The sequence below is a fragment of the Leptodactylus fuscus genome, chromosome 1 (assembly GCF_031893055.1).
Source record: "Leptodactylus fuscus isolate aLepFus1 chromosome 1, aLepFus1.hap2, whole genome shotgun sequence".
Taxonomy (NCBI): domain Eukaryota; kingdom Metazoa; phylum Chordata; class Amphibia; order Anura; family Leptodactylidae; genus Leptodactylus; species Leptodactylus fuscus.
Window position 1 is genome coordinate 322,383,757 of NC_134265.1, and position 14,507 is coordinate 322,398,263.

At 40.9% G+C, this 14,507-nt stretch overlaps 1 protein-coding gene across 1 annotated transcript in view; it reads right to left on the reverse strand.

The window, feature by feature from the left end:
- Window positions 1–14,507, reverse strand: part of ARAP2 (ArfGAP with RhoGAP domain, ankyrin repeat and PH domain 2) — a 198,232-nt gene that overhangs the window by 87,245 nt on the left and 96,480 nt on the right. The window contains exons 14-16 of the mRNA XM_075260332.1: window positions 12,601–12,775; window positions 9,681–9,803; window positions 8,421–8,565 (exon numbers count right to left, since the gene is read on the reverse strand). Of these exons, the coding sequence (XP_075116433.1) occupies window positions 8,421–8,565; window positions 9,681–9,803; window positions 12,601–12,775 (443 nt within the window). The remainder of the gene's footprint in view (window positions 1–8,420; window positions 8,566–9,680; window positions 9,804–12,600; window positions 12,776–14,507) is intronic.

Sequence of the window (14,507 nt, forward strand, 5' to 3'; positions counted from 1 at the left end):
ATGGCGCATTATCCTGCTGAAAGTAGCCATCAGATGTTCGATACATTGTGGTCATAAAGGGATGGACATGGTCAGCAACAATACTCAGGTAGGCTTTGGCGTTGCAACGATGCTCAATTGGTACCAAGGGGCCCAAAGAGTGCCAAGAAAATATTCCCCACACCATGACACCACCACCACCAGCCTGAACCGTTGATACAAGGCAGGATGGATCCATGCTTTCATGTTGTTGACGCCAAATTCTGACCCTACCATCCGAATGTCGCAGCAGAAATCGAGACTCATCAGACCAGGCAATGTTTTTCCAATCTTCAATTGTCCAATTTCGATGAGCTTGTGCAAATTGTAGCCTCAGTTTCCTGTTCTGAGCTGAAAGGAGTGGCACCCGGTGTGGTCTTCTGCTGCTGTAGCCCATCTGCCTCAAAGTTCGACATACTGTGCGTTCAGAGATGCTCTTCTGGCTACCTTGGTTGTAACGGGTGGCTATTTGAGTCACTGTTGCCTTTCTATCAGCTCGAACCAGTCTGGCCATTCTCCTCTGACCTCTGGCATCAACAACGCATTTCCGCCCACAGAACTGCCGCTCACTGGATGTTTTTTCTTTTTCGGACCATTTTCTGTAAACCCTAGAGATGGTTGTGCGTGAAAATCCCAGTAGATCAGTTGTTTCTGAAATACTCAGACCAGCCCTTCTGGCACCAACAACCATGCCACGTTCAAAGGCACTCAAATCGCCTTTCTTCCCCATACTGATGCTCGGTTTGAACTGCAGGAGATTGTCTTGACCATGACTACATGCCTAAATGCACTGAGTTGCCGCCATGTGATTGGCTGATTAGAAATTAAGTGTTAACGAGCAGTTGGACAGGTGTACCTAATAAAGTGGCCGATGAGTGTATATATATATATATATATATATATATATATATATATATATATATATATATATGGATTGTACGACCTCTAGAACAAATAACATGTATATAATTGAGGTAAACAACAGTGAAAACAAAGTTCCTAATATTGTGAGTGTAGATGACAACGCAGTTGTATATAATGATATGAGGATGAGAATGTTTTATCAACACTTCTACTTTTAATGAGTGTACAAAGAGCTTCTTCATATAAGAGGGCTTGTATTGTAATAATAGTGCATTACAATGGTGGGTCCTCAGAGATGTTAATGATACAGTATGCCACTGTGCCTGTGTGTACCGCAATTTCTTAAAATTACAGTTTCACCACATTCGGTTTTATGGGAATACAATAAAATTTTATTGGTGTTATTAATGTCACAATTTATTCATATAATAAAAAACCTTTTAAACAATACAATAAAGTTGAATTAAGGGTTATGAAGCAGAAAGGAAAAAAGGAAAAAGTAAATTATCATAATAAAGCCTGGATTTGTGTGTACTGTTGAACAAATTTATTAGTTTCAACAATGTAGAAAATTAATCGATTTAGTCACCTTGTTTGTGCCACTGTGGTCTACCCTCCACCTCTCTGATGTCATTGAAGTGGTATACTGTATACCTGAGTTGAGGGTTACTACATACAAATAAAGGGTTAATCGCATCTCAAGGATCCTATTTATACTTGTAGCTTAATTAAATTGAAGATTTTTCCTAAATATATTGCTTTAGAAATGCTGCTTTGTTTGACTGCTATGTGAACTTATTCCTCCCATTGTTTACACAACGTTTCCATAACCACAGACCTGTGTGATAGGACAAGTGACATCACTCATTGCTTTCACTGTTATCTACAGCTATGCTGACAGGACAATCAGTTCATCTAATCACAGTTTACTAATTAATCAAGTCTGTTATCTCTTTATGAGAACACACAGATAACAGTCTGCTTTCTAGAAGCATGTGCATACTATCTAATCTGCATTTCTATTAGATTTCTAGTAATTATATTAAGCATTGTTGCACTTCATAGTGTCCTGTACAGCAAGCTGGGGGGAGGGTGGAGTACAGAAAGTCAGAAGAAGAGACAGCAGGCAAATCTACTGAGACAGGGAGATGAGAAAAACCCCTGTAAGTACTGTTGTTAATTCATATAAAATGATGATAATGTGGAGATGATTCAGGAAGTATAAAGTTAAATTAATAACTTTACAAATTCCTAAATTTTTTGTTGAGTTAGATTAAAGGGGCTGTCCTGGATGTACAATTTTCCAGAAGGAGGGTGAGGAAGGTGAAAAACATATATGTATAAAAAAATAACAATAATTACTAATCTGTACTCCGATGTCCCCCACTGCTTTCCTCCCAGCACTTCCTCTTGCAGAAGTCCTCACCTTAAAGGGATTCTACCATTAAAGCAACTTTTTTTTCTAATTACTATGTCGTAATAGCCTTAAGAAAGGCTATTCATCTCCTACCTTTAGATGTGGTCTCCGTCGCGGCGTTCCTTTGAAATACCGGTATTTACCGGTATGCTAATGAGGTCTCGGCAGCAATGGGGGCGTCCTTCTTCTTCATCTGCCTCCTCCCCTTGTCTGTCGTCTTCTTTCTTCGTCATGTCTGATGCCTACGCAGTCGGCTCTGACAGCGAGACCCTGTTAGAGCCGACTGCGCGTGCTCAGTAAGGTCCGTACAGCCCTCCGACACGTGAGTGAACTCATCCAGGTGTCAGAGGGCTGTATGGACCTTACTGAGCATGTGCAGTCGGCTCTAACAGGGTCTCAGAGCCAACTGCGCAGGCGTCAGACATGACAAAGAAAGAAGACGATAGACAAGGGGAGGAGGCAGATGAAGAAGAAGGACCCCCCCCCCATTGCTGCCGAGACCTCATTAGCATACTGGTAAGTACCGATATTTCTAAGGAACGGCGCGACAGAGACCACATTTAAAGGTAGGAGACGAATAGCCTTTCTTAAGGCTATTCCGACACGGTAATTAGAAAAAAAAAGTAGCTTTAATGGTAGAATCCCTTTAAAGACCACTGAGGCCAAACAGTGGCCTCGATTGTCTAAGAAAAGGAATCAGGACATGGGAGACACCGAAGCGCTGGGAACAGGGAACAGATGAGTATATTTTTTTTTAGTTTTTTTTTTTTTTTTCCAGACTCCTTGAGAAAAACTGTATATCCTGGACAACTGTATAACATAAGGCATATAGTCAATGACCCAGATTTAGTATCAGATCTGTGCCTAGAAAGTATCAAAAATGGCCACTGGATGCATGATGGGGTATAGCAACTTATATGTCCTTCTTGCCTCTCTAAACAGTGGGGGATGGGGTGGGGACTTAGGTGAGCTGGGACCTGGATACTCCGGTCAGTCATATTTACTATAACTTAGTAAGCTAGAAAACTAGCATTAGTTATACCAGTTCAGATGCACCTACATACACAAGAATTATTAACTACTTCTAGTGTGTCTTGCAACTGTTGGGGAATGAATTATTAATGGCATAAGAATCACCAGTCTTAATAAATTTCCCCCCAATGGAAGCTATACCTAACTTAGACCCTATTAATATTGACATAATAGGTCCATGAAAATTGTTCCTATACAATGAGTGGAAAGGACTTTTTTAATTTCTGTGATTTTTTTTTTTTTGTGCTACCGATCTAACCTGGTCAACCCCAGTTTTACATTAGCCTTTAAGGCTCTGTTCAGATGTGCATTGATCAATTCCATTGATTCACTCTATCATAGGAGAATACAAAGTTTTCAGCAGCTTTACATGATGGAGACTAATAGTACCTGATGGACCCCTTTGATTAAAATTGGGTCAGATGGGTTTCTGCTATGGTGTCCATTATTTTATCAGAACAGTTTGTGACGATGACAAACATTTGTAAAGCACAAGGAGCATTGTGGAGTAGAAGAGTAAGTGGTTGCCAAACAGGCAACTCTTCTCCAATCCCACAAGGGTCAGGGGCTATTATAGGTAGCTAATTTATCTAATGGTATTTTTTGACATGTGTAAGGAAACTAAAGTATGTTAAAGAAAACCATATTAACACAGGGAGAACATATAAGCTCCATGCAGATGTTGCCCTTGGTCAGATTCAAATCCAAGACCCCACTACTGCAAGGCAACAGTACTAGCCACCATGCTGATGAAAAAAAGTGTAGCTTGCTATACTACTTTGTCCGAAATTAGTTTCACAAAATCTAAAATGGAGGTTGCTGATGGAGCTTCAAACACAGAAGAGGCCATATTCATATAGACCTCCAACACAGACATGAACATATTCATATTGACGTCCAACACAATCGTGGACATATTCATATTGACATCAGTGACAGGAAATAATGATTACAATTAACCTGGTTAAGTAATATGTAACATGTGTCCATAAATTGTTCAAAGTCAAAAAGATATTACTAGTATTGCGTGAATGGAATAACACTTCATAAAAATATCAGGTTTATTAAAAGTACTAGCAGTACCCGCGAATTCGTCCGTGGAGGCGTGAGTTGTTGTGCGACCTATTTGCATGGGGGGCCCGTGCCCCTCCCTCGCTTGCCGTGTGGCCGCTGTGGGCCTTTTCCTACACCAGTGCGTCCATGTAGCCTCGGAGCCCATACCTTGTCCCTCTACCTCATGGGCCCCTTCCAAACCCCCCCACCCTACACTTGGCACCCTCCCCCCCCTCTACTGCAACATGTGAGGACGGCATAGCGCATCCCAGACCGGCCTCACCGGGTGCCACCGTGTGCCAAGGTGACAGGGGCGTCCAGGGTCTGCGGAGTGTGCCGCGCAGTACCCTCTATCTCTTCCGCCCCCCGTGGACTAAACGCTGCAGGACGCAAACCAGGCTCCAGCGCTGGTGGCGTGAGTGGCTCTCGGCTGCCGGCATGTAGGAAGCCTTTTTTGTCAGGCTGATGCGCAGTCAGCTTGTGGCGCTCTAGCTCAGCCGCCTGCAGTCACCTGTGCCAATGTGAGCACGCCATATGACGTTGTGACGTCATCTAAGGTCCTGCTGCCTACACAGACTGGGAATTCAGTGGCTGCGGCTGGCAAACGTGACTATATACGGTGATAGTGAGGTGCCCTGTAACCCTTCCCACCCCCAGGGTTCCGCCTGACTCACCACTGCAGGGCGCGCGACTGGCTACAGCGTGGGCGGCGTCTGCGGCTCTCAGCTGCCGGCTTGCAGGACGCCATTTTGTTCATGGCGATCCAGCTCCACCCCCTGCAGTCGCCTGGGCCAATGGGAGCATGCCGTATGTGGTCGTGACGTCATCTCAGGTCCTGCTGCCTATACTGACTGTGAATTCTGTGAATTTGGTGCTCGCGGTGACCAAACGTGGCTATATACAGTGATTGTGAGGCGCCTATCGTCTATTCCTGGTGCCATTCTAGGTACGTGCGAAATTTGAGTGAAATGTGTTCGGCCGTTGCGGCGTGATTGTGGAACAAACATCCAAACATCCAAACACACAAACATCCAAACACACATACTCACATTTATAATATTAGTAGGATATTGGTTATGGTTATGATAAGAATATCCATTTTTAACATCCCTGTTGCGTCTCTTTTACATGCATTTTCACATTTTTTCAAATCTGTCTCTTGTCAAAAGATCAGTGAAAGATAGAAGAGTACCATTTGTTTTTTCACTCATCCATAGACTTCAATTGGCAGCTTGGGTCATTGAAAACAGACCTGAATAGGGCATGCACTAAAAAAAACTAAATGGGTACATGGATCAGTTAATAAAACTGACGTGTTCATGAGCCCATAAAAAAATTTGACGGACATCCTGAGTACATGGATGACAAAAATGGTTGTGCTCACAAACTCTTACCCTCGTTTTGTAATAGATTTTGGTGCCCTTTTTATTCCATAAATGTCCACCAATAAATATACAGGATAAAAAAAAGGAATTCAATTTAAACAATTAAAAAGTTCTGTTCAGACCGAAATGAAACTTTTTGTGTTACAAGAATTTATTTTTAATTTTTTACATTTTTTATTCAAAAACATGTTCAACTAACAAGTCGTTTTTGTCAGATCCTCCTCAACATCTTTCATTAAACCTACTTGCTGTACAAAAATAAGATTGACAACCTAAAATTTACAAACTTTTAACACACCTGCCCAAAGTAATAAAATGACTACCTGTAGAAAATGTTTAGGTTTTGACATACAATTATGCCCACTGTGTTCTGAAAAAATGTGCTGGACGGCACTCAATGTGCTATGAATTTTAACATCAACTTTATTGTTGCACTATCAAAATAATTTATTACTTGCAACAAAAGTGGTATGCCGGAATCAATTTATCGAAGCTGCTCAAACTGACGTGTAGCAAGAATAAAACACTGGTACTTTGGAAGAATAAAACATTCGCACTTTGGAAACAAGACTTGTTGGAATTAAAGGCGCAGTGTCCCATTGTAATTTTTTCAATTCACACTAAAATAAGGGTACCCAATAATTAAAAAATATTAAATATAACTTAGTTAGTAAGATTGTGTTCTTATCTGATTTACCGTATATACTCGAGTATAAGCCGACCCGAATATAAGCCGAGGTCCCTAATTTTACCACAAAAAAATGGGAAAACTTATTGACTCAAGTATAAGCCTAGGGGGGAAATGCAGCAGCTACTGGAAAATTTCAAAAATTAAAATGGTCGGAGTTTTTGGGTGCAGTAGATGCTGGGAAAGGGGAGGGGATGTTTTGGTTGTCTGTCTGCACCTTCACTGAGCTTGAACACTGAATTCCAAGTGGGGGAAGAAAAACTCAGTCTGGCTGAATATAGGGGATCTGCAGTGCTTGTATTAACCCCTTCCCGACCGAGCAGGAGCACTGCAGATCCCCTATATTCAGCAGACCGGGCACTGTCAGACACAGGGATACCTAATGTGTATGTGTTTCACAGTAATTTTCTACTTTTGTATGTATTCTAGGGAAAGGGGAAAGGAGGGATTTAGAACTTTTATTTTGTTATGATTGATATTGTGGCTGGTCATAGACCCCCCCCCCCCTCCTAAATATATATATATATATATATATATATATATATATATATATTTTCTTTTTTTTTCTTTTTGCTGACTCGAGTATAAGCCGAGGGGGGCTTTTTCAGCTCAAAATCTGGGCTGAAAAATTCGGATATACGGATACGAGCATATACTTTACAGATGGAAGAGCTTTGTAACTTTGGTGCATCCTTTTCAGATAAACAAATAGTGGTGCGTAGCAAAAAAAAATGCTATGAAAAAAAATGTGATGGAAACACTACTATGCCAGCGTTTCCATGAGTATAATTGACATGCTCCATTTTTTTCAAGTTTGGAAAGTATTTTGGAAATGACAGAATCCCTTTAAGGCCTCATTTGCATCTGTGTTTGGATTCCGTCCGGGGGAGGCCGCATGAGGACGCCCCCGAACGAAATACCGAATGCAACTACAAGCGGTGTGCCAGTGGAAAAACACAGACCCCATAGACTATTATGAGGTCCATGTGCTTGCCGCCAGATCTCTGCAGGGATCATGTGGACAGGAAAGTAGTTCACAATCTATTTTCCTGCCCGCATGATTTGTGCGGGCAGCGCGTGGCAAGCACACGGACCCCATTATAGTCTATGGGGTCCGTGTGCTTTTACTGTACAGCGCTTGCAGTTGCGTTTGGCATTCAGTTGGGGGGGGTCCCCATGCAGACTCCCCGAACGGAATACCGAACGCAGATGTGAACGAAGGGTTAGGGTCAAAAATATGTATTCAACGAGTTCAAAGGTCACAACAAAACTAGCCAAACTTGCTGCTAGAAGGTAGATTGATTTATCTCCATGCTAACTCCAACCCTAGCAATTTTTAGATAGACTTTTTGCATGATGATTTGTAAGGATCACATTATTTTAATATATATAGTTATGGGAGCAGACTTATTATACCTTGTTTTCGGGCATACTCGGCATACAAAATCATAATTTTTTTGTGCTAATTGTTTTTGTTCAAAAATGTGTGATTTTTCTTCTATTCAACATGGCCTACGTTATTTGCCAAATGGAGACTTGGCAAAGGAATGCTAGGTGCGAGGCTATTGGACTCCCCAGATTTATCATCATTTACATAAAAAATCTGGCACAAAAAATGCTGGAAATCCACGCCAGTTATGAGATTTCCCTGCAGGTGCATGGCCCAGCGAATGGAGCTCCTCATTTATGAGGATGTGTACACCATCTGGTTCAGGCGTTATGAAGACTTGCATTCAAAACGCCAGGCCCCATATAATATTTTATTTCTTCTCATTGGATATCTTCAATATCCAGTAAAAATATACTAGTAAGGACATTTTGCGGCCAATAGACAGTGATACATAAGGAAGTCGATCTGGTCACATACGCAAGATAACTGATAGTCGATAGACATGATCACTCCTGACTTGTTTAAAAAAAATTAATATGTATATAAATGACAAAAACTGATTGTTTGACATACCTTGTGTTTAGGGTATACTCTGTTGAATGGATGTCTAAACACACGGCTTCGCTTAAATCGATAAATCCATCCGGCACAGATTGATTCTCATCCTCATAATAGCTTAGCAGACTGTTTTCTATTGTACACCACCATTTTTTCATTTCTAAATGAATAGAATTACAACATATACTAGTATTGTACTATGATTTAAAAAAAAAAAAAATCAAAAGTATGATATTGGTAAGTTTTATTTTTTTATGTATGAGAAGTATTTTTTATTGTCGTTGGCTTGCAACTATCCTAACTAACTATCTTAACTATAATTGACTAGAACACTTGGAACTAACTATCCTAACTATAATTGACTAGAACACTTGGAAATTCTCAGATATTGGTTATTTAATTTGTTTAGGGGCAGCCATACAGTCTCCTGACAGCAGATATTGGTGATATCAACATGCACAATTCTTTGTTTCATAGGAGATAAGCTGCAGCAGAGGAGTCTGGCAATAGCCAATCTGATTGTATATTTGATAGCTATTAACTCTATGCATAAAATTGCCTTCCATGCTTGTCCACTTGGCCAAAAAGGTCTAGAAAATGTAACCTAAGATGACCAACTTTTCAAAACAACATGATTTTATGATATTCTGTCACAAGACAATAAGCTATTAGAGATGGGAGAACCAACTAACACCGAGCCGGGTTCGAACTGAGTATTCCAAATTTGTTTTTTAACTGTACTGAACAAATGGAGATTCATCGGCCACAAAAAAAAAAAGAAAAAAAAGAACATACTCATCTTCCATTACCTCTTTTGGGCCTCATCACAGTGTTTGGAGTTCTGGTGATGTCATGACGCTCAGCATGCCCATGTCACCATGGAGGCACAATCACAGGCCTCAGTAGTGACCCTGGGTTCATCAACCGTGAAGGTGGAGAGAGAGTGTTGGAAGAGACCCAAAAGAGGCAACGGAAGAGGAGTATGAATTTTTTTATATTTTATATCTTAATTTCATCTAATCTTTTCTGGAACTGAATAAAACCAAACTTGAACTATTGATCTGAATCTTGGAGCTCTTTTATGCATTTGTGTATAGTCAAACAATTTGGTTCATTAACCATTTGATTACTAAACTGCATATACTTTTCTAAAATGTAAACTATAGTAATAAAAATTAGTTCTAGATATAACAAAAGAACTTTCCTATGTACTTGCTGTATTACTTGTCATAGTACTATAACAGGTAGGTGTAACATGATATGTAACAAATTTACCTTCTTTTAGTTTCCGGTTTGCTGACATCTTAGAGGAGCTTGAAGACGCTTTATATAAGAATCCACAATAGGACATATAGGGATTGCTTCCATTCTCTGACTGATCCTCTGATGATTTGTAATCTGAAAAGTTTTAGGCAAGGTTGTTTACTTCTGTAAAATATCTCAAGATATTTCACTGATCTTTTAAAGAATGTAACTTGCATTCTTAGTCCTTATACATGGCTAGAATGATGGGTCTTGGGGTGTTGACACTATAGTGGGTGTGTGGCCTGTGGCTTTATAAAAACTAAGAAACATGTTGTTGGACGTGTGCTGAAGGAACAGCTCGAGATCAGTAATTTTATAGAGTTACTAGCTATAACCCGCGACTTTGTCCGATGTCCCCTCAGCCTTGCACGAACCACCTGCAGTGCAGCCTGTGGCCCATGGCCATTTCATTGTGGCTGGCACGGGCCCCTCAGACAGCATCGTGGGTTGGGACCCCACGGCCCCGCTGCTGCACTTCCGGCCGTCCCGTTTCCCCCACCTCCCGGCCCTCCCCTTAACCCCCACCCACACCCCCGACCCCTTCCCCCCTTTAGAGATTACAGTCACCTCATACATCTACCCCTTCCCCCCACCCGTCACTCAGGTTACTCTCCCCCACTTTCTACATGTGCAATCTGGCCCCCCTCCCCCTTACTTACCTTCCGCCCTCTAGCCCTAAACCTCCCCTGGCCCCCTCCATTAATAGGATTTATAAAGCCACGTGCGCATGTGCACCTAACAAAAAGCAGTGTACACATTTCAGATGGCAGTGGAGAAACAGATGAAAGGATTCATTAGGGAAAAAAGGAAAGTGGTTCTCAATGCAGGATTTCACAGAATACATTAATAAAATATACCACAAAATGTATTAATGTCACAATACTGCCAGATAATCAAAAATTGTTCAAAAATTTAGCTATGCTTTTTTTTAGTTTTTAATTATTTGGAATATTTAAAATAAAAAAGGTTAAGTTTCACATTGCTTAGTGCTTGCTACATAAATCATATATGTGTGCATTGTGTGGGGGCACTCGCTACTTGTTACACACTTGTTTTACCTACCTCATAGATGTTGAAAATGTGGCGCATTCCAGTAACGTGTGCCTAAAATTATAATTGTATATAATGTAATAATAATATATAATTATAGTCTATGGGGTCTGTGTGCCTTCACTGCACACTGCTTGCCAGTGCGTTCGGAAGTCCGTTCGGGGGGTCCCTATGCGGACTCCCTGAATGGATTACCAAACACAGATGTGAACTAAGGGTTGGGCAGTTTTTAAATAGAGTCTAAAAATCATAATAAAGTTGGTGCATGCATGAACTTTTTTGCCACATGTAAATCTACATTTCTCATTAAGCCTCCACGTTGCAGAAATGCAGCAGTTTTTGCTGCTTTTTTTTTTTGAGCCAAAGTCAGGAGTGGCTTGAAAAGGAATGTAAAGGAAGCTCTTAGATGTTTCCCTTCTGTTAAATGTGTTGTCCCATAACAAGGATCCTATCTATACTGCTTGTTAATGTGGATTTAAGACTTTTCCTAAATGCACTGCTTCAGCAAAACTGCTTTATTTGTCCACTATCTTAATTTATTCACTTCATTGTCAACACTGAGTTTCTATGGCCCTTGTGATTATCTGCTTATTTCCCAAGTGACGTAGCTGCCTGCTCTCAGGGGGGAGGGGGGGGCTAAGTGCACGGGAGCGAGCCGGTGTCTGTAGCTGTTACTGTGTCTGCACCACACATGTGACCTAGCTTCCTGCTCTCAGATAAAGGAGGGGATAAATGAGTGCTGCTTTCTTATATAAAACAGTCTAAATCCTAGTGGACTAATAGACCTGGTCCCTCGGCTCACTAGGATTTAACTTTCTTATATAGAGCAGGCTAAAAGCTAGTGGGCAGAAGGACCTGGTCCCTCAGACCACTAGGATTTAGCCAACTCTATATAGAACAAGCTAAATCCAAGTGTTGTAGGACCTTTGATGACATCTCAGGCCCTTCAGTCGTCCCATAGGATCGCGCTATGTGATGGGCGGAGCTACATGCTAATTTGGGGGCGTAGCTAAACTGGAGGTAGTCGGACAGTATAGCTTTGCATATGAAACCCCACCCACCAATTGACGTCGAAAACCCATATAGAAAGAAGCCTTTGCAGAAGCGAAGACTGGTGAACAAGGGACATGGGAATACTCCTTTAAATCAACTTCTGACTTTGGCTCAAAACATTGAATCAAAATCTGAAACAAATAATGAAGTATTTTCGCAATATTGGGCTTTATCCTAAAAATGCAAAATAGAACTAAGCATGGTACATTTATTTATGCTACTATTGAAGTACTGAACACATATTTGCAATAGTTTACTAATTATCTTGATTGATTAATTACAAAGTAACATAATATATAAGGTTGGATAAAAACACATGCACAACCTATAAACCTACCAAATTGATCCAGAGGAAGGCAAAAAAACAAAACAAAAAAACATGAGGCTTATGCCAGTTATCCCATCTGATAAAAAAAAAAATCCTAACTTGAAATATGGTATGTGGAATACGTTCCTGGATAAACAACCTATCACAAAAAGTCTAGTTCCTAAAACCCATGATATTATTACTCTAAAGAAAGGTATGCAAGCCCACTGTGGGCTTGCCTCTTTGTCAGTTAGAATACTTATTAAAGCCTCATTTCAGCGTTTGCAAAGACCAACGAAAAAATGGAAATACCTTGTATTAATCACAAGCATAGTTATCGAAAAAGGGGCCATGACTATTAATGCCTGAAAATTGAAAGTGTCCAAAAGTCAAAGCTTGTATTAGTACTGGTTGGTGTAAAACCTTTCTATAATGATTGGGGCTGTTGTGTTCAGTTATCCAGTAGAGCTTGAACAGTACCTGAGAACTTGTTGTGATATAGAAATTCCATCTGTAGACGTTGTCCAGCCATTTTTGCTAGAAGGTATGGAGTGCTATGCAGAGGGTCTCCAGTTGGGCACATGACATCAGCTCCACTAAACACTAACATCATGGTTTCCAACACATCTGGTTTAGTCACTGCAGCACATAAAGCCTAGACCCAGTTTTAGAAAAAAAAAGTTTCCTTTAAATCATAGTTTGCATCACAGTAGGATTCTGAAGAATATTTTAAGTGCAGAAAGATAATGTTATCAAATGAGTTTTAAGATAAAACGCTCTTAACTCTTGAACAATCATGGAGATAACCTATGTGCAATGTAAATGTGACTTCACCTCCTTATGTGCCCTCTCTTCCAGGATCCACACCACTATTGTTCTATTACATGTTCAGTCTACAATGGCCAGAGCACGCAATCCTATGCTGTGTAGCACATGGCTGCCTGCTTAAAAAAATTTCTACTGCACATGCCTCATCTGATCAGAAAGCAGGTCACCCTTCTAAATGTGTCTTATGTGTATCTTCGGGTGGTTGTACTGTGAATTGGTTTCATATAAAGAATCCTTCACCAAATTTAAGAAACGTTAATGGTGGACACATGTGTAATCCGGTGAAATTTAGAGATCAGTGGTAGCCAAATAGTGCCTCTCGATCAACTAGTAGGTTTTATTGCAGAAACTGCACTTGTTGTATTGCCAACCCAAATGAGGCTTACATAGAAGTTTGCACTTTATATGATATTTTGCTGTGTTTGCTCCTTTATTGTTTATTATGGAGTTTTTCATGGAAAGTTGGAGTGTGAGAAAGGGAATTCACTTTTAGGTTAGTTCCGAGAATGCTCTAGCAAGAGGCTGGATTGGTCTATGTAAGCTTCCCTCTCCCCTTGCTCTTAGTAAGTTAGGCAGTGTGTATTTGTGTAGCACAGTCTATAAGGAGATTTGTCACAGACTCCCAGCCTTTGACAAGGTCTCGCTGAGATTTTGTCCAGGTGCATCTTCTAAGCTGTGTTTTGGACCAACACCCCGCAGCTTTGGCATTATAGGCTGAATTGGAGAAAAAGGTCACTTTTATGGTAGATTATAGAAACTAATAGGACAAGGAGCCAGCAGATGCTTGAGGGGATGCAGAGGGTGCAGTCACAGCGGGGCCCAGGAGCCTTAGGGAACCCATGAGCACTGGTGTCAGTATTGAGATTGCAGCTTCCATCTGGCCCATAAACCAAGGAGACCCACAGATTATCCTAACCACGCTAAGGTGGATTAAACTCCTTAGCACCCATAACTATCACTATCAAGAGTTCACTGTAGGGATAAAGTAGGGGGCCCCGGACCAAAGATTGCACCGGGCCCACAAGACTTTAGTTACGCCACTAGGAGCAAGTCCTGTTCACCTGTATCACAGCATCTCCTAACATACCCAGACCACCTTAAGAGATTGACCCTCAATTGTCGAAAGTGTTTTACAAAAATGTATGCACCGTGTTTTTAGCAAGTTATTATAAGTGTCTTGTTTTATGCCACACCACACCATCAACGGCACCCCAACCACCACCAGCCATCAAACAGGGTGTAATAACTACTACCAATATCATGAATAATGCGGCTTTCATCATCACTGCACATCCCCGAGGAGTGTGGGAGATTTGATGGAGATCACTCTGGCCACTGTTACCTATCCTTACTACTACCTTCATTTTCTCCTCACTTCTTTCTGGATTGCTGAATTTCTCTCCCACCATGTAAAGGTGACCAGGCACATCAGACATAATTTGATGATAATGGATGACTTCAACCATAATGAACATTGTTCAAGTGAAATTTAACAACAAACAATCCTTTTGGCCAACCACTGACACCTCATTGTCATCTAGAAAGAAGTCAACCATGAC